General features: G+C 47.0%; 1 protein-coding gene across 1 annotated transcript in view; it reads left to right on the top strand.

Annotated features, from left to right (window-relative positions):
- The window catches only part of DCHS2 (dachsous cadherin-related 2), a 224,659-nt gene that overhangs the window by 146,416 nt on the left and 56,979 nt on the right, over window positions 1-21,264 (top strand). Inside the window, exons 11-12 of the mRNA XM_074993969.1 lie at window positions 5,233-5,367; window positions 5,621-5,830. Coding sequence (XP_074850070.1) covers window positions 5,233-5,367; window positions 5,621-5,830 — 345 coding nt within the window. The remainder of the gene's footprint in view (window positions 1-5,232; window positions 5,368-5,620; window positions 5,831-21,264) is intronic.

Raw genomic sequence — 21,264 nt, forward strand, 5'->3', positions numbered from 1 at the left:
AATGTAAAATAAGTTTGTCCCTATATATGTGTGTGCACACACACACACACACACACACACACACACAGGCTGTCACCTTTCTTTTTGAATTGCTTCAGGTGGCTATAGCTATGTTTCACACCACAGTTACTTGTTTGCCCTGTGGCTTATTTTCCTCCTTTCACTGCTTCTTTTTTTATCTCATATGTTCCCTGACTGGCCACATGGAGGAGTCCTGTTTACAGCCAAATGCAGCTTCTAGCTTTCTCTTTCTCCCTACATTTAGCTGTTTGGAATGGGAATCTCACACACATCCAGACAAACATCATCTTCCTCTTCAAGTGCAAAAGGATGGAAATCATATCCAAGGGTAGTCTTTAAAGTGCTACAGGACTGCTTTTTTGTTTTCTTTCTCCCTAGTTCTTTCAGTTTGTAGCATGTCTCCCTATAGAAGAGGGAAAGCATGAAACTGGAAATTAGTTTGTATTTAACTGAGGATTGGTTATGAGAGAATGTGCATTAGTGGCTAAGACTACTTTCACATAATTTGACATCCATTGAACATCCTGCTCCACCAAAACTGACAGGATTAGACATTTAACCCTTAGCAAGCAGTCCTGGCATTTCTGCTGGCACCCCAGACTGCCTCCTGTTCTCTCAGAAGGAAAACCTTTTGCATTGTATGGGGGCCTGTGTTCCTGTAGACTCTCCACTTCCCTGAAGGTGTTCTAACTCTTGTCTCCTTCTTCTGAGTCCTTGCATCTAGTGAGCAGATTTGTGCAGTTTGTCTTGAGCATGCTTCCTGTAAATTCCTCAAGCTGTATCCCCAAAAGTGTCTGAAGATACATGGTTCTTGCAGGTCCAGTAAGAGTGTATGCTGGGAAAAAAAAATCCACAGATCTAACTTCTCAGAATTGAGAGCTACAAGAACTGCAGAATTTTTCAGCTTGATAAGGTGCTTGGTTGAGGGAACCCCCTTTGTGGGAAAAATCTTGGATTTCAAACCAGCTCTGGGAATGTCTAATATGTTCTGTCGTTAAGCTTATGCTTACCATTGTCTGCATACAAGATTCAGGAAAACAAAATCAGAGTATCAGTCTCAATATCATAAATCTGGACAAGACTTTTGTTCAGCTTTTGATATGCAGGAAGGGTTGCCTCAAGTATAGGAAAACAGTATTTAAGCTAGAAAGCAGTGCCATGTCCTGAGACTAGTCCCATTCAGAAGTCTGTTTCCAAAGTATGCTGAATGTTATGATGTCCTTATACTTCTTCCTACCACATCTATGCATATGTGTTTGCCTGGTCATGAGGTCACTGGAAGAGCTTTCACAACAGATGCCATTGCAGAATGTTTCATATACAAGGTTCTTTGTTGTAGTTGCAGGTGTTGAAGTTAGTGATGTAGCCCCACTTGATCATTGTGTCTCTAGACTAGCCAAGTAACAGTGTGGAGTTGCACTTTATAGTACTAGCAACTTCCCAGTGTGTATCAGGAGGAGCAGTATCTGTGAGGGTACAGTACAAGGTTTAACTTCTTTTCATTAAAGGGTTTTACCCATGCTGCACAGACATACAGTAAACCCGTGAGACTCTGGTTAAGACTAATGCTGCACCTGACAGGAGCGGCAGCTGTGAGTCAGGCTCCCATCCCTGACAGGAGCAGGGAAACCACTCCTGTCAGGGCTCTCCCTGCTCCTGTCAGGAATAGCAGCCTGACTCTTGGCTGCCCCAAAAGGAAACCATTCCTGTCAGGGACGCAGCCGAGAATCAAGCTGCCACACCTGATGGGAGCAGTTTCCCCATCCCCAGAGTGGTGGCAGAGCTCAGAACCAGACAGCAGCCTGGCTCCTGGCTCCCCTCCACTTGCAGAGCTGGGAAACTGACCAGGGCAGCAGCTCTAGTCAGTTTTCTGCCTCTAAGGAGTGGAGAGGAGCCAGGAGCCAGGAGCCACCTGGTCAGTTTCCTGGGTCCCGCAAGCGGTAAGCTGTGGGGAGATGGGAACTAGGCTGCCCCCTGGTACAGCCTGGTTCCCAGCTCCCCTTGACTTGCATGAGAATTCAAGTTACGCAGGGGTTGCAGAAATGCAGCCCCCACATAACTCAAGGGTTTACTGTATTAAGCAAAGGATTAACAAAATGCCAGTATGTTGATTGCATTATGTATGAATCTGTACCCTCCTTTCAGTGTAAGCAGCTTGCTGAAAGCATTGTTTTGAATAGTACCCTCATCATTAGTTTTCTCCATATCAGTTGTAAAGTAGAGTATGTGGTCAAGAGTAACAGCAAGGTATATGGGATTTATGCAAAGAGTTAGTATGTAGTAATTTATGAGTGAATAGTCCTGCTTCTTTCATTTCATATTAATTGTAAGATTCAGGAACATTTTGCACATTAGAAACTCTGCAGAAGAGCACCTACAGAAACTTCCCACCTCCTGTAGAGTTTGAATTCTGCCACAGAAAAGATACTCTGTAGCCAAGAGTTAGAGTAAGAGGGGGCAGGTGGGAGATCATGTCCATCCTCCTGGCTTTTCCCTGGCTGGTAAAATGCAAACTCCTCAGATGCAAGCTTCTGACGGATGGAAAAGTGTTTCCTCTTTGTGGGTTTGTAGGGCTCCAAGCCTTTTCTACCAGTGGTTGGACCAAAGTTCCAGTCAAACTACCAGAATAATAATTCCAAATTTCTGTTTAAAAAAAAAAGGAATCTTTCAGAAAGTTATGAGCACTGAAAAAGAGGTGTTGGACTGGAAACACATAAGCTTCCTTAGCAAGAACAGTCAGTAGAGTACCGCCAGAGGTGGGCACAGTTCAAATATGTCACTTGTTCAGCCAGGTGTGTGACATTGTAATGTACTAAATGAATGATCACTGTTTCCCTCTCCTGGATAGAGTATCTGACATACTTAAGTGTTTATCATCCACTAATGGGCTTGTGATCCAGTGGCTGCCGGCCTGAAAGGAGAATATTATAAACACTCCCACATTGGCAATTAATCAAGAATGTCTTCTAGCTCGAAGGATAGAAGCTTGTGGTTTTGATTTTAAAGGTTGGAAACTATATTTCCAATAGTGCATTTATGTGGTTAGATGACTGTTATGGTAGCTATGTGTCTGTGTAACATTGGCTACAAATAATGACCATTATGAAGAATCAGTCCATAAAGGTATTAATTCAAAACCCTTTAGTTTCAAAAGGACAGAGGACACAGGCTTTTACCGTAAGTTCTTGACATCTCTATTCCCAGTTCTGCAGTTGTCTACTTTTGCCAATTATGATGTATATACTTCCACGTGTATCTAATAATTGCTGCATGCAGTTGACTTGCATCAGCTAGTGTTGTCATTTTTCAAACAGCTACATTTTAGTGATGTTTTTATATTTAGGTAAGATAGGCTTTGCATGAGGAGGGCCTGATCTACACTAAGGAACAAAGTCAATCCCAGATAGCAATTCTAGCTACACCATTAGCATAGCTAGAATCAACGTATCAGAATTGACTTTCTCCCCTAGTGTAGATCAGGGCTCTTAGGGCTTGCGCTGATGTCCCTTGGTCAACATGGTACCGTGGAGTACCAGGGTCGACTGCTGAGCCCAGAGAGATTGATTTTTGTCTCTGTGCAGCAAACTCAAACTGTGGAAGATCGATCATGGCATTTTGAATGCCCAGTAAGTATAGACATACTCAAAAAGCTATAATGGGGTGCTGATCTTTAATTTTGCGTGAGGTTACTTCAGGATTATATTCTCCATTGCATGTTATACTCTTATCTAGAAAGAAGTAAAAGCATTAATTATGTGTCTTCTTTCTCTTATACCACTTCCCTTGTATTTTTTAAAAACATGTCACCCCTTTAAATTAATAAGAACCAAGTCTATTATAAGTTAAGTGCTTCATCAAAAGATTAATTCATCTTTATGAAGTTATCTATTTCACCAAGGTCTTATCTGGCTTTTAAACTTGTAGGGCCTTTTTTCTCCTTTTACACTGGTTTTGCATGGATAAACTTCATGTCTAATGGAGTTTATCCTGATTTCCATTGGTGTATGCAAGAATAGGTTCAAGGCCAGTGTGGCTGAGCCCAAATAGTTGAGTTTCAACATTTGCTAAGAACGCCACCCTTTTACAAGTGCACTAACTGTACCTGTACTGTTAAAAGTCTGGTTGTTAGTTTAAAAAAACCACAGAGGAATGGTTGAATGGAACTTGTGAAAAGCTGAAAACATACTTGCACAATAGTACAAGATGACTTCTTTTTGCCCTTTGTGTGTAATATAGGATTAATCTCATTAAAGTTAGGTTTGAATAAATTACTCTATACTCAGTGATGAAAATGACATTATACTTTCCTCATGAAAGCATTGAAACCACAAGAAAAATTGAAGAAATTATTTTGAATCCTAAGAGGATAAGAATGTGGAATCAGGTTTCTCAGTTTACACAGGAGGCAGACAGCTTTGAAAAGAAAATGAAAAATGTCTACATTTGCTAATCTCCTTATTCTTAAAAGGCACCAAGGTGTGGTAGATATCCCATATTGTATACTAAGTGATGTGTCTACATGTATAACCAGGAATTACACAGGACAAAGTTCAAGTGAGCTTCTTAAGTAGCACTGTTTGAAGGAATAATTAGAAAATGGTATGGAGTTCATACTTGTAGAAACTTATATTCAATGAAAGTTTTAAACAATGCGTTTTGAGAATCCCAGAAGGGATTTCAAAACCAAGTATTTCATCCAGGACATTTCTCTCTGGCAGGATCAACTTAAGTAAAGATACAGATGTCTGTCTCCTGAACTCAGTATGGGCACCTGAACAAGTTCCTTTAGGCACACTTCTCAAATGCACGTGAGAAGTGAATTAAAAGCAATTTAAAAAACAAATACTTTATTGAGCTGCACAAAATAGGATATTCCAAGACTCAGTTAATGCATGATCTTGTTATTCTTGTCCTTCTTTGTCTTTAACTCCAATCCTTCTCTACTACATTACCTATATTAGTCTTGTCACACCAAAATCTGGATTATAGTTTCATCAGGCCATGGAATATGTTTCAATTGATTTTGTGAAATGTCTAGTTCATTTTGTAGAAGTTTTCTGTAAAAACAATGCTATTCAGTTAATTTATCCATAACACTTTCCCCGAATGGAAGATGACAGGTAAAAAAAGGTATCATAAAGCAATATCCAGAGAGTGGGTTTTGCAACTGAAACTTTTCCTATTTTATTGGATTTTCCTTTTTGTTTTAAGGAATAAACTCCCTGCTTCAGTATGAAATCTTGCCAGGAAATGGGTATGAGATTTTCCAGATAAATTCAGATACTGGAGAAGTGATGACAACTGCCTCACTCGACAGGGAGACCCAAGAGATTCTCAGTATAAAAGGTAACTGTATGAGATGTTTGAGGTAGTGTAAAGTGGGATGTGGAAAGTGTGGGTTCACTTATCATTGGTGTGATGTTTTCTTAATGTCATTTGAGGTGTAGAATGATGTTCAGGAGCAGAAAGCAGATGTGTTAACACATGTACTCATGTTCTGTATAGCACATGGACTCTAAAATTTTGATATTATTGATGAAGATTCATCATTACCCTGACATCACTAATATAAGCTTGGTTTCTATGTGTTACATCTCAGTACTGGTTAGAGACAGAGGAACCCCTTCTTTATCCAGCACAGCGACAGTTATCTGCAAAGTACTAGATGAAAATGATCATACCCCTGAGTTTCTTCTTCCTGTTCCTGAGATTCAAATTGCAGAGAATCAAGAGCCTGCAATAGTGCACACTATACTAGCTGTAGACATGGATGCCAGCAATAATGGAACTTTACGATATCAGATAATTGGTAAGTATGGTCTTCATTCTATATATGACTAATATAAAAATTGTAAGAAAATGAGTTTAAACAGGTGTTTCAGGTTTAAACTAGCTTTGATCTCATCCAGCTAGATCCCAGACTCCCTTTAAAGCGGGGGGAACCTTCCATGTTCTCCAATGATACAACTTCCAACCCTCCCACTCAGCCTCACCATTGGATTGGGAGAGTACAAAAGAGGGAAAAAATGAATCTAAGGCTGGAGTGGTGAATTTGGGAAAAAAGATTAAAAGACCTGAATAGAGCTTGCTGACAGAGAGAGAGAAAGAGAGAGCACGAGAAGTATTTGGAAGTGTATGAAGCATGTAATCACCAAGGAAGAGGAGATATTTTTCCTGGTTATTATAATAGAATGACATTTGCAGTGTTGCAAAAGCTCTCTTGGATTAAGATAATGACTTATGGGAAGAGATGACAGATCAAATGTTTGGGATATTTAAAACTCAACTGGCAAAGCACTACGAGAATATACAGCAAGAAAATATCCTGCACTTACAGAGGAGGGACTCAATCAATGGTTTTCAGAAAATTGCACCCCATTTTGTCCTCTCCATGGGTTGTTAAAGGCCTGCCAATATTAATGTTATAACTCTTATGCAAGTCCCACATTTGAGAAATGCTGGATTCTTCTTGGATTAGATACAGCCATGTATTCCACTTAGGTGCACATGTGCCCAGTGTGGTGGAGCCAGAGAATTTTCCCAGTGGTGCCTGGGGAAGGGCAGTGTTTGTGTCTCAGTCTTACTTCTGCCCTGTCTATATTAAGGGCTGCCTTTCCAACCCCTGTCAATTTCTTCTTACAGACTGCGTCTGAAGTTAGGGCTCTTTTCGGTCTTAACCTCACAACTGCACACTATTTTAGTGTCTTGTTCTTTCTAGTTAGTAGTACCCAAGCTTTAGATTTAGTGTTTGTCATATTTAGTTAAATACCCCTTTGATGCCATCACCAGGATTTAAATGTTTTTCTGTCATGGGGTGGAATGATCTCAATAGCAATGTTTGCTGTGCTTAAATAAGGCCGAAGTCAAGGAGGCATTTGATCTATAAATTGTTTATGCAAAAGAGTAGGTGGCTAGGCAACTTCACATGAAGCAGCACCTGCTCAAACAAGCCATGTGGCAGGCTTGGCCATCAAGGCTTAAATGAGATCAGAGGTTTCACAGAGTGCTGCTGTTCCATGCTGTGTAGTCAGCATCTCTCTCAGTGGAGGAGCAGATCCTTGTGGAGAGTGAGGAGGAAAAGGTTACATAAGAGTAATCAAGACTGCTCCATTTCTCTTGGGGACTCTTCTGCTTACCCCAGATAGAGCATAAACCTTCAAGAGGTAAATGCCAGCATGTGCACTGTCTCTAAATGCTTCCCTGAGTACCATGTAGGGAAGTCAAGACACTGTATTGACAACTGCAGGTCTGACAGATATGAACCCACCTGTGCCTTAACATCCCAACCTCTCCTTTCTTCCTGGACTTTGCCATGACTACGTCATATATAACCCATTTGGCTGAATGCACCATTTGGACTAGGTAGCACTGCACATCGATATTCCTCTTCCACAGTCTGTGCCAGTAGGGCAAGTACAGACCGCAAACAAGGGACCTCTTTGGCACTTGGAAAATTCTTGGCATGGTTGCATTCAGCATGGCAGATATGACCTTGATGACTTTCACAGTTCTCTGCCCCTGACTTTAGGGGTTCTTACATTTCCAGCAGCGTGTTTGTGCCAGCAATACAACTTCCATCATCGGTATTAGTTTCTGCCTCATTTAGAGTGGTGGATGACTCAAACTAGCAAATAATTTCCTCAGAAATGGCTCCAGCTTTATCCACAGAAACTTGAGGATCCTCAGTGTTTGTAATTGGAATCTTCTTCTTCAAGTGATTGCTCATGTGCATTCCAAACTGGTTTTGTGCTGGCACATGCCCAGTTGCTGGAAGCTTTTTGCCCTAGCTGGTTGCCATTGGTTCGGAGTGGCACCCCCTGGACTGATGCTGATATGTTGACCAATATATGCACTGCCCAACCTGCTCCCCACTCAGTTCCTTCTCGCTGGGCTGTTAGTTGAAGGAGCTCCCCTTTTCTCTTTTCCATTTGTCGCTGGTAGCCATGTAGATAGTGTAAACAGTGATGTAAATAGCTCTAGTTAAGTGTAGTAGTTAGTGGCTGTTGTTTTTTTAAGCACCAGGGTAGGTTCCCCGGCCCCTCTCAGCCCCTTGGCGCTGGGGGGATGCCTGCTTCTCCAGGGTTCAAAAACGGTGGGAAGCATATGCCCAAGTCTGATCCCCATGCAGACTGCCTTGCTTGTCTTGGGGAAGCAACGAAGGGTCCTGTGGCACCTTATAGACTAACAGAAAAGTTTAGAGCATGAGCTTTCGTGAGTTAACTCACTTCTTCAGATGCTTTTCTGTTAGTCTATAAGGTGCCACAGGACTCTTCATTGCTGCTACAGATCCAGACTAACACGGCTACCCCTCTGATACTTGTCTTGGGGAAGGCACTTTTATCTTCAGGGGCTTGCTGCAGGCCCGGCCCAGCTGGTAGCATTGGCGCAGGCATCAGGCCCCCAGTTGTCATTAAAACCTGTGGCACTACCTTGGCCCTTGGCCTCAGATTTCTCGGGGTTCAAATCTGACTCTTACTATTCCAGCTCGTGCAGGAATCGGAGTCATCGTTCGGTCTTCTCCTGTAGCCATCATAGTCACCACTCCAAGAATGCCAGAAGCTCCTCCATGGTTCAGAGGGGCACCTAGTGGCCATTTTGGACCCTGTGGGTGTACCCCAAAGCCCAGGAGCAGTTGATGGAGCTGACAAGTCGCTTTTAGTGCTGTCTTTCCTGGGGGCCCCTTAAGTGCTGAGGTTGGTGCCATTGACATGGCTTGGCAAACCACCACAGGAGGAACACCAGGACCAGACTGAGACTACAGGAGCTCTGTCACCAGCAACATCTGGCTCCATCGTCCCAGTGCAGACATATGTACTGACTTTGACAGTATGTCCACCCTAGGCCTTGGTGCTGGGCCCCACAGAACCGATTTATTCAGCACTGACTGGTCTGGTGCCAGGCCAGGCACCTTTAAATCAGGTTTTAACTCAGGTACTGTAGCACCTCAGCTGGTGCTGGGTGTGGGTCATCAGGAACCGCAAGTTTTACAGAGACCCCAACTGGTGCCCCTGGGACCTCCTGCTTTGCCTCCACTACAAGACATCATGGGGATCTCCTCCTCCTCCTCACTTGATGAGGGAGTGGTGGAGTCATCAGCATCCCTGCTGTTAGAGGATGGCAGGGCATTTCAGCAGCTCCTGCACAGAGTGGCTCAGGGACTTGGGGTGCAGGCTGAGGAGGTACAGAATGACACAGATCCTGTCACAGATATTTTGTCCTCCTTGGCACCCACAAGAATGGTGTCGTCTATCATTAAAACAACTGCCAACACTGCTAAAACAGTGTGGAAGACCCCGGCCTCAGCATTGCCAATGGCCAGGAAAAACGAATGCTGATACTTTGTGCCCTCTCAGAGCAATGAACATCTGTTTACACGCCCTCTGCCTGATTCCCTGGTGGTTGATGGCGCAAACCGTAGGGAGAGACAGGGTTTACATAGTCCGTCCCCAAATAATACGGATACTAAACAGATGGACCTGTATGGCAGAAAGGTTTATTTGATGGGTGGTTTACCATTATGAATTGCTAACCAGCAGTCTGTGGTTAGTATAACGTGGCCACCTCTCTTTCAAAGTTTTCAGATTTAGTCCCTACGGACTCTAAACCTGAATTCACAGCCATGGGGAGGAGAATAAACTGATTTCCAGAGCAGCCCTCCAGGTGGCATTGATGCCGCAGATGCTGCCACAAGAGTCATGGCCTCGGGAATAGCCATGCATAAGGGAGCATGGTTGTAGGTGTCTGGCCTCCCTTATGAGGTCCAACAGACAATTCAAGACCTGCTGTTCAAGGGACCCACTCCCATTTCAGAGAAGACTGATAAATGGCTGCTCTAAAAGACTCAAGGGCTATGCTGCATTCTCTGGGTTTGCGTACGCCACTAGACATTTCCCCCAACAGCAGCAGGATCATAATAGGTGGAGAAGCCAAAGTGGCAGAATGTGCCTTAATCAGTAGGGTCAAGGGCAAAGCCACCCTAAGCCTCCGCTGGGCTCTAAATAAGCATTTTGATGAGTAGGTTGAGAGCACCACATTGATTCCCAGCCTATCTCCCATACATCCTCTGTTTTGTTTCCACCTATACCTGTTCTACCCTGCCTCGTGCTGTATAACTTGGGACCAGTGGGTGCTGCACGCAGTAGAAAGGGGATGTGCTGTCCAACTTACCTTCTACCCCACCCCCCATATCCCTTCCCTGTCTCTTTTCAGGGACCCCTCTCATGAGAGTCTGCTCAGGCAGAAGATTCAGTCCCTCCTTCAGTGGGGAGCTATAGAGGTGGTCCCTCAACAGTTTTGGGGACAGGGCTTCTAGTCCATTTATTTCCTAATCTCAAATTCAAAAGGAGGGTTGAGGCTCATCATGGACAATCGAGACCTGAACCAGTTCGTAAAAAAGATTAAGATTTCGCATGTTGACCCTAGGTCTCATTATTCCTTTGCTGGAGCCAGGGATTGGTTTGCTGCTCTTGACTTACAAGATGCCTACTTTCACATAACGACTTATCCTCCTCACAGGAGGTTTCTACGGTTTGTAGTGTCTGGCGCACACAGTTCTCCCATTTGGTCTGTCTGCTGCCCCCTGGGGCTTCACCAAATGCATGGCAGTGGTGACAGCCTTCCTGTGAAGGCACAGGGTCAACTGTTCCCATACCTGGACTGGCTGGTCAAAGGGAACTCTTGGGCTCAGTTGCAACAGCATCTACAGTTCATACGTCAAACGTTCAACAGTCTCAGTTTCTTGGTCAGCAAGACTAACTCCATTCTGGTCCCAAAACAAAGAATGGAGTTCATGGGAGCCCTCTAGGACTTGGGCAGAACAAGGGCCGTCCTGCCAGATAGCAGGTTTCAAACTATGGGAGGTATTATATGTGATATCATCAGATTCCCCACCACAATGGCCACGTGCTGCATGAGGCTGTAGGGTCACATGGTGGGCTGTACATTTGTAGTCCAGTTTGCCAGACTTTGAATGGGTCCGTTTCAGCTGTAGCTGGCCTTGGTTTACTGACCTGTCAGGAATAGCGTAGATATGGTAGTAACGGTTCCACCTGAGGTCCTGTCCACCCTCACTTTGTGGCTCAATGCTCAGATGGTATGTGCAGGAGAGCCCTTCAGGCTTCCCCAGCCCTCACTCTCTCTAGTGGTGTACGCGTCAGATCTGGGCTGGAGGGCTCATCTGGGTAGCACCAAAGCCAAGTCCTATGCAGCTGGGAGGACCGCAGACTCCTTATAAATGTCAGTGAGCTTGGGGCCATCCACCTGGTGTGCGAGGTCTTCCAGGATAGTGTGACAGGGCATTGCGTGGCCATGAGTATGGACAACATGGTGGCAATGTACTATATCAACAAACGGGGGTGCATGCTCCTCTCTCCTGTGTCATGAGGCGTTCAAGTCATGGGAGTTTTGCATTCAGCATCAGATCCTTTTGTAGGGCCATGACCTTCCATACCAGGAGTCCACAATTTGTTAGCAGACCATCTCAGCAGGTCCTTTATGGATCATGAGTGGTCACTACACCCAGGCATGCTCTAACCAATTTTCCAAAGGTGGAGACATCCTTAAGCGGACCTGTTCGCCTTGCACCTCAATGCTAAATGCCGGACATTTTGTTCTTACCGGAATCGGAGTTTAGGATCCTGGGCAGACGCTTTAGGTATTCCCTCATCAGGCCCGTTGTTACATGCTTTCCCTCCAACTCTGCTCGTCCACAAGATCCTACTCAAAATTCGGTGAGATGGGCATTGGTCATCCTAGTGGCCCCAGCATGGGCTTGGCAGCACTGGTACTCAGTCCTCCTTGAAATGTCGGTCTGCAAACCAATAGCACTCCTGTTACAGCAGTATCTGATGACACAGGAAGATGGGCGACTACAGCACCCCAACATTCTTTCCCTACAACTCGCAGTGTGGAAGCTCCATGGTTGAGAGCTGTGGAGTGCTCATGCTCAGACCCTGCAAAAGAAGCATTGTTAAACAGTAGAAAACCTTCAACGAAGGCAGACTGTTTTATCCAAGTGGAAGAGATTTTCGATTTGGGTTTCTCAGTTAGGGCTCCTCCCTCTGTAGGCCTTGATACCTTTGAGTCTGAACTGTTTGTGGTATTTAAGCCAGAAAGGGCTGTCTTTATCCTCCATTAAGGTGCATTTGGCAGCCATTCAGCCTTTCACCCTGGTCCTGGGGTATCCTCAATGTTCTCATACCCTGCTGTGGAAAGGTTTATGAGAGGCCTCGAAAGGGTTAAACTGCAGGTGCAGACCACTTTAGCTGCGTGAGATCTTAATCTGGTGTTGTCAAAGCTTACAGGGGCCCCCTTCAAACCCCTTGCTTCTTGTTCCCTGCTGTTTCTAAGTTACAAAGCAGCTTTTTGGTGGCCATTATGTTGGCCAGGAGCGTGTCTGAGTTGAGGGCACTGATGGTGGACTCACTCTGTATGGTTTTCCACAAGGACAAGGTTATACTGAGACCCCATCCAGCTTTCTTGACGAAGGTGGTTTCCTTTTTCCATGTCAAACAGTATATCTCTGCTGATTTTTTTTACCCAAAACCTAATACCTCTCCAAGGCAATGGAGTTTACACACCTTAGGTGTTTGAAAGGCTTTGACCTTCTACATGGACAGGACCAAACCTTTTAAAAGGACACAGCAGCTGTTTGTGGCAGTGAATGACAGGATGAAGGGCCTCCCAGTCTCCTCTCAGCGGATCTCCTCCTGGATAGTGACCTTCATTAAAGAATGATATAAGCTGGTGGGGGTTCCCCCTCCCCTGATCAGGGCTCACTCTACGAGAGCATATACATCTTCTGCAGTGTTTTTAACCCATGTTCCTATCCAGATTATCTGCAGGACAGCCACCTGGTTCTCAATTCAGTGCCCATTATACATTGACGTAGCACATGAGGGAGAACGCTGCAGTGGGCAGGGCTGTCTTACAGTCCTTCCAGGGCTCAGACCCTGCCTCCTAGACATTTGACTTGTATTCACCCCGTTTGGAATGCACGTGAACAGTCACTTAAAGAAGGAAAGACAGTTACCTATTCCATAACTGGTGTTCTTTGGGTTATGTTGCTCATGTCCATTCTGAAACCCACCCGCCTTCCCCGTGGTTGGAGTAGCCAACAAGAAGGAACTGAGCAGAGGGCAGGTCAGGCGATACCTATATTGGTCGCCATTTCAGTGCCACTCCAGGGGGCGCCACTCTGACCTGGTGGCTACCACCTAGGGCAAAAGCTTCCAGCAACTGGGCATGTGCGAGCACACAACCAGTTTGGAATGCATGTGAGCAACACCTCTTGAAGAGCACCGGTTATGGAACTGGTAATTGTCTTTTTCTTTTCATGCTCTGTTTCACTTGATCAATATCAGGGACCTTTTATGGAGCAGTATGTGCACGAGGATTGGCACTTGTCTCACTGTCAGGACAAAGGCCTCTAGCCCAATTATTACATGCTATCAGTACTCTATTCTTATGTCTAATGTCCTCCCTGGAATCTGTGAGATGTACCTTGTACCTGAGAGAGCTGGGCAGATTGCTGGTGGCAACGGCTGACTCTGCAGCATTTGTCACCAACAGCCTGTCCCTGTGCGGAACACAGGGAGCTGCTTCTTTCAGCTCTACCAGTCCAGGAATGGGAACCAGCATTCGTGCAGTTAATTAACTCTTCTTTATTGCTGGATGATTTAGCGGTGCCTATCTCTTCCTTTCTTCCAATACTTGAAGATTTCAAGGATTCTCAGGACATTTTGTGGCATATTTCTGCTTCCCTGGACAACCAGGAAGAATTCTTGGATTTTGTGTGGCCTTCTGCTCCTGTGAAAAGTAGGCCTTTCTGTCAGTGTTAGGCTCCTAAAACCTGCAAAAGTTCTGTGAAGCTGTCCTTCTTCAATACCACTCACTCCATGGTGAAATGCTATTTTGGTCCTTGTGCAGGGATCTGAGGCCTTTACTCCCACCTGGCCCCACGTTCCCTAGTCATAACTGTAACCCTTCTGCCAGAAGGAGTCGGTAGCAACAGGGGCTGGGTTCAACATCCAGGGATTCCTTTTCATCCATCTCACGTAGAACCAGCTCGAGCCCTCACCCAGTAGCCTGGGAAATCCACACACTCCTGGGCGCCTTAGAGAGGCAATGTTTCCCCACTCGCAAGCACAGAGTCTGAGTGTAGTAAAGAAGCTTGTAATGAAAGAGGCAGAAAAGTCATATGGCATAAGCTTGAGAAAATAGCACACCCAGAGTTCATAACCAACCCTCAAATAACTGCCCCAGCTCAAATGGATTGAGCAGTGTCATTTGCCTCTCAGGCTCACCAGTCCAATACTGTAAAGAGCCAATCCACACACCCAAACTTTCTCCAATGCCCCACTTACACCTCTGTCCAGTCCGTGCAGGCCCTAACGCATCATCCTGATGCGTTTCTTCATTGAACCTGAGGCAGTGCCACCTTTGTGCTGGTCTGGCATTTCGCTTTCCCCTGCCAGCTGCCCCACCAGCTGCCCACCTGCTGGCTGCCCATTACTTCTCCTACCAGCCGCCCACTGTTTGTGTCTGCCAGCCGCCCACTGCTTCTCCTTCTGGCCACCTGCTGCTTCTCCTACCAGACGGTTGTGCCTGCTGGCCACCCACTGCTCCTCCTAACAGCTGCCCGCTTCTCCTCCTGCCAGCCATCTGCCAGTTGCACCTGCCAGCTGCCTGCTCCTTCTCCTGCTGGCAGCCCGCAGGTTGTGCCTTCCAGCTGCTTCTCTCACCAGCTGCCTGTCTGCTGTCTTGTGGGTTTTGCTGCAGGCAAAACCCTGGTGATTTCAGCTCTGAGGGATTTCATTTCATAGTGGCATTCAGCTCTGGGCCTTGCCACAGTGTCTCAATATCTACCAAGATGGATTTTCACAGAATAACTATAGACCCATCTTTAGATATACCTTTGAATGGTGTGTGTATGGGTGTGGAGGGATAGAACTAGTCAAACCAGTCTTACAGCTGTATAGCCAAAAGGCTTCCAGACAGCTGGTTCAACCACTGTCCCTCCCCCGTTTCCCCTCACAGTGCTTAGGTGGAGGGAGCCGTGTGCAATCTATATCCTACACAGCAGTGATGATTCCCTGTACCCCCACAACAACTTCAAGCGTTTGTGAGACTCCACAATGCTTACACTGGGTGATAGCACAAATTATGACTTTACAACAACGTATTGTTTACAGTAGATGAAACCTCATTGCTTCACCTGCTTCCCTTTGTTTACAAGGCATTAGAGATGCACACGTTTGCATTTTCATGCAAATGATCTCTAAAGGACACATTCCCTAACTCCTTCAGCAGTATTGAGCGCCTGCTGGCACATTCCTTACCTAACCACAGTGCATGACAGAGTCAAGCAGGGCAGGTTTGAGTCCCCTCCAAAGGACAAGTACTTGAAAAGGATGGGCAGGAAGATTTGTATTTCCTCCTTCCTGCAAATACAGATGACAAAGAGCAAGCATCATTGTACAAGTACATCTTTGTAAACTGGATAGCATGTCTAAGTTTCTGAAGCAGCTGCCAGAAATTTCCAGAGAGGCCTCCAGGGGTTTTTCACTGACAACTGGTGAGTGCCCAAGACTTCATGGTAGCCCATGCAGGATTTAGGAGATGATTTGTCCAGACTTGTGGTGAGCAAAAAAACTGTCATACTGTTTGTAGAGTTTGGGCATTGCTCCTGATGTGCAACAGGCCATTGGGGATTTGTCCTTTGATGGCAGAGTGTTAATTATGACAATATGAATGGAACCCTGCCCTCCTTCAAGGATTCTAGGGCCACCCTATGGTCCTTGGGGCTGTATACTTCCCTACAGCAAAGTCTGTAAAAGTGGCTAAAAGCTGCAACAATGCCATCTCCAACGTACTTTCTGGGCAGCTTTTTCCTTTACTGAGACTGTGGTATTATACCAGAAAGGGGCATAGATCCCAGAACAGACAACAGTCAGGTCCAGGGTTTGGTCAGTGGAAACATCCTCCCACAACACCTCCCAAGTGTTCATTTTGACTCTTTTATACTGAATACTGGAGTGGTCATAAGTTCCTTTACCCAACATCCATTCAGGGAGAGGCTAGCTCACTCTATTCCAACTGAGAGGTGGTCATAAGCACTATCAGATTGGGGTTTGCTAATGAGATTCTCTCCATTCCTCCTCACCCTCCCTTCCTGTCTCCTCTCAAGAGGTACTGCTAATCAAGCAGATCTACTCCTTACTTGTGTAGGGGGCTGTGGAGGAATTTCCTCCAGAACATTGGGATCGGGATAATGATACCCAAATCTGAGCGATATTTAAGGCCTGTTCCTGAACTCATGAACAAAAGCAAATATATTAGAAACAACAGGTTCCATACAGTCATCGAATCAGTTGTCCTCTCTGTTGATTCAGAGCAACCCATTTTCCTCTCTTTACTTTCTTTCCTACATGTAGAAGGCAATTCTACTGAGCTATAGAAAATTTCTCTGATTCATGATGGCATATAGAGAAGTTACTCACCGTAGTAACGGTGGTTCTTTGAGATGTGTCCCCGTGGGTGCTCCACAATAGGTGTCAGGCTCGCTCGGCGCCGCAGATCAGAAATCCTCCAGCAATTTCTCCTGGATCGCGCATGCGCCGGCACGCACCGCCCCCCCGTGCGCCCCCGGCCACGTGCGCGATCCTGTCCCCGCCAGTTCCTTGACCAACTGCCTCGGATGCTCCTGCAAAGCACTAGACAGAGATCCGAAGCGGGGAGGATGGGCGGGTGGTGGAGCACCCATGGGGACACATCTTGAAGAACCACCGTTACTATGGTGAGTAACTTCTCTTTCTTCTTCGAGTGTCCCCGTGGGTGCTCCACAATAGGTGACTACCCAGCAGTAACCCAAGTAAGGAGGTGGGTAATCGGTTTATGTGCAGCTTGCCCCTGAGAGGGCTGCTGTCGACAGACGGGTATCCTCTTGGAATACCCGAGGCAGGGCATAATGCTTGGTGAAGGTGTCATATGATGACCAGGTCGCCGCTCTACAGATGTCTTTTAAAGCGGTGCCCTTGAATAAGGCTGTTGACGCCACCACCACCCTGGTGGAGTGAGCCCTGGGCGGGGTCAGCAAAGGAGCATTTTGAAGCTCGTAACACATTTTTATACAGGACGCAATGTGCTTAGAGATCCTCTGTGAAGAGAGACCTTCTCCTTTTGACCTGGGAGAGAGAGAGACTAGGAGCCTGTCCATTTTCTGGAAGGACTTAGTTCTGTCTATGTAGAAGGCCAACGCCCTCCTCACATCCAGGAGATGCAGGCGTGCCTCCTTGCCGGAGCTGTGAGTCTTCGGGTAAAACGAGGGTAAAACTATTGGATCGTTGAGATTGGACTCCGAAGAGACTTTTGAAACAAAGGCTGGGTGCAGCCTTAAGGTTACCGCCTCCTTTGAGAATACTGTGCAGTGCGGCGTTGCCATCACTGCCACGAGCTCACTCACCCTGCGTGCTGACGTAGTTGCAAGGAGGAAGGTTGGTTTTTTTGTTTTTTTTTTTAATCGTAGGGAGGTGTATGGGAACTGTGGCTAATGGTTCAAAGGTGGACCCGATAGCATGCTGAGCACCAAGTCCAAATTTCACTATGGTGGAAGTGGTTTCCAAGGGGAGTACAGGTTTACCAGCCCCTTCAAGAAGCTGGTAACGATAGGATGGGCGAATACCGTGGGCCTTTCCTCTGTATGCCGAAAGGCTGATATAGCAGTGAGGTGGACCTTTAGCGAGGATAGAGAAAGCCCGCCTCTCTTGAGGTCCAATAAGTATTCTAGTATTACAGGTATAGGAATGTCAAGGGGAGCTAACTGCTTGGCGGAACACCAGGCTGTGAATCGAGTCCGTTTCTGCTTGTAAGTCGTCCTGGTGGAGGTCCTTTGGCTACATTCCAGGACTTGTTGTACTCCCTCTGTACACGTGCTCTTTAAAGAGCTGAGCTATGGATTAGCCATGCTTGTAGGTGCAGACCCTGAGGGTGCGGGTGCACTAAGGACCCCTGAGCCTGCGTGAGTAAGTCCGGCGCCACCAGTAGAGGGAGCGGTGGGCGGTCCAACATGCGCAAAAGCAAGGGAAGCCATTGCTGCCGATCCCAAGCGGGGCTATGAGTATCATGCGAGCTCTCTCCCTTCTGGCTTTGTGCAAGACCTTGTGGCAAACAGATCGATCTGGGGAAACCCCCATGTACGAAAAATGCACCGTAGCAGATCGGAGCGGATCTGCCATTCGTGCGTGATTGCGAAGCGCCTGCTCAGCTGATCTGCTTTCACGTTGTGAGCACCCGGCAAGTACGAGGCTTTCAACGTTATGTTGTTGGCGATGCACCAATTCTACAATTGGACTGCTTCCGCACATAGGGCACGGGATCGTGCTCCTCCTTGTCGATTGATGTAAAACATAGTGGAGGTATTGTTGGTATTGAATCCCGACTACTTTGCCATGTAGGTAATCTCGAAAATGTTTGCAGGCGTTGAACACTGCTCTGAGCTCCAGCATGGTTATGTGCAGTGTCTGTTCCGCAGGGGACCATAGCCCTTGCGTTACCTTGTCGCCGATGTGCGCTCCCCATCCTATGTGGGCGGCGTCGGTAGTAAGAAAAAATAGAAATTTGTGGTTGGTGAAAAAGGCACACCCACTAGCAGATTCTCGGGGTTTTCCCACCATGCCATGGATCTGCGCATCTCTGTTGTGGGCGACACCACCCTGTGGACAGTGTGGGATGCCGGTTTGTAAATGCTCGCCAGCCAATGCTGCAGGCTTCACATGTGCAACCTGGCATTCTGTACCACAAACATCGCTGCCGCCATGTGGCCCAGCAGCTGTAAGCACGTTAAGACTGGCACTGTGGGGCTGTATGTGATGACTTGCACCAGTGAACTGATGGCGTGGAAGCGGGCGTCGGGTAGGTACACCCTTGCTGTAATAGATTTTATGCGTGCCCCTATGAACTCTATATGTTGTGTGGGTTTGGACTTTGACTTTGCGAGGTTGATGACTAAGCCCAGCAAAGAAAAATGCGTCTGCTGTGACGCGTATCATGCGTGAGACCTCTGCCTTCGAGGCCCCTTTTAGCAGGCAGTCGCCCAGATATGGGAAAAATAAACACCCCCTGTCTGTGCAGGTCGGCTGACACCACTGCCAGGGTTTTGGTAAAGACTCTGGGGGCTGAGGAGAGGCCAAACGGAAGAACCCTGTGCTGGAAGCGCTCCTGGCCGACCGTGAAGCGGAGGAAGCGCCTGTGTGCCGGGTGGATTGTTATATGAAAGTAAGCATCTTGTAAGTCGAGGACTGCAACCCAGTCTCCATCGTCCAGTGCCGTGAGTATCAAGGCAACTGTGATCATCCGAAAACATTGCTTGCGCAAGTAACGGTTGAGGCCCTGAAGATCTAAGATGGGCTTCCAATCTCCTGTTTTCTTCTCTGGTAGGGAGTAGCGTGAATAAAAACATTCCCCTGGAATTATTCCGGCACTCTTTCCACCTCCCCTATGAACATAAGGTGATTCACATTCTGCTTGAGTCTCGCCTCATGGCAACATCCCTGAGGTGTGAGGCCTGGTGGGAGGCTTCGTCGGTGGAAGCGACTGGAAGGGGATCGCATAACCCGTGGCTATGATCTCCAGCACCCATTTGTCTGTGGTGATCTTTTGCCATTGGGAGTGGAACGGTCCGAGCTGATGATGGAACGTGAGATGAGAGTGGCATTGAGCGAGGGTATTAATAGTGCAGCCCCCGACATACCCGTCAAACTTGTTGCCTTTGGGCCTGACCCGAGGGTGTATGGCTTTGTTGAGAATGTCACCTAGGAGTTCTGTACTGTTGCTGCTGTTGATAGCGCCCTTGGCTGTAGCCCCATTGATATTGAGCATGCTGTGGTTGTAAGCGTAGCGTCTTTGCTGAGGATAAAATTTTTCCCTCCTTTATGGGGGAGTATAAATGCCCAAGGTTCTAAGTGTAGCACTCGATTCCTTACTGGAGTGAGGGACCGAGTCGGTTGAGTCTGCAAACAGCTTTTATATATCAAAGGGAAGGTCCATGATCTTCGCCTGTAGGTCCCTTGGGATACCCGACGTCTGGGGCCAGGATTCTCTATGCATGACCACTGCTGTAGCCGTTGAACGTGCCGCCATGTCCGCCACGTCCAGGGCAATCTGGACTTCCGTCCGCGATGCTGCGTAGCCCTCTTGAATAATCTCCTTTGACACCAGCATTTTGTTTTCCAGAAGTGACTCCATGAGAGGAGTAAGCCTGGAGTAATTATCAAAATTATGATTTGCTAGGTGTGCCCATAATTTGCCATTCTCAATAGCAGGGTAGAAGGAGTATACCTTCCTGCCAAACAGCTCTAGCTTCTTAGCATCTTTGTCCGATCCCCCCGATTTGTACTGAGAAGCCTTTGACCTCTGCTGGGACGACTCGACCACCAAAGAATTTGGTTGTGGGTGACTGAAGAGGAACTCCATGCCCTTTGCCGGGACGAAGTACTTTTTATCCGCTCTCTTGTTCGTAGGCGGAACAGAGGCCGGAGTCTGCCATATAGTAATGGCTGACTCCAGAATGGCTTCGTCCAGTGGAATAGCAATTTTGGACGAAGCTGGGGGTCTCAAATTTTCCAGGAGGTTGTGATGTTTCTCCTGCACCTCTGCCGTTTGAATGTCTTGTGTGAAAGCCACCCTTTTAAGCAGCTCCTGAAACTGTTTAAGGTCATCCGGGGGAGAGACATCCCCGGGGGCCATGGCCTCATCTGGGGAGGATGAGGAGGAACCACTAGGGTAAACCTCGCTCGAACCCTCGGGCTCCTGCGGTCGATGATACACTTGCTCACTGGAGGATTGTGAAGGAAAGTCTCGGCGTTCTAAAATTAACTCCCCTTGAGACAACTGTGTTTCCGTCCCCGATCGGGAGTGCCCACGGGCGTATTGAGTGGCCGGGGGGGACCTGCCCCTGAGTGTAGGCCTGTGGTGTCTGTGTCCAGCATGATAGGACGACCATGGCAGCATGGGCAAGGGTCCGGGGATGGAGACCTAGACCACTCACGGGGTGTGTACCCCCGATGTCTGGGCGAGCGAGACCTCTGCGATGACACAGATAGAGGTGAAACTGGCTTGTGATAGTACTCCAGGGGATCCAATCACAGAAATGGTGAAGGTGGCCCAAGCCATGGTGACATTGGTTGGAGGAATGGAGAAGGAGGTTCCGGATGGGCCAGTGGAGACACAGGCCTTCGGTGCGGCATG

Source organism: Carettochelys insculpta, chromosome 4 (assembly GCF_033958435.1).
Source record: "Carettochelys insculpta isolate YL-2023 chromosome 4, ASM3395843v1, whole genome shotgun sequence".
Classification (NCBI taxonomy): Eukaryota; Metazoa; Chordata; order Testudines; family Carettochelyidae; genus Carettochelys; species Carettochelys insculpta.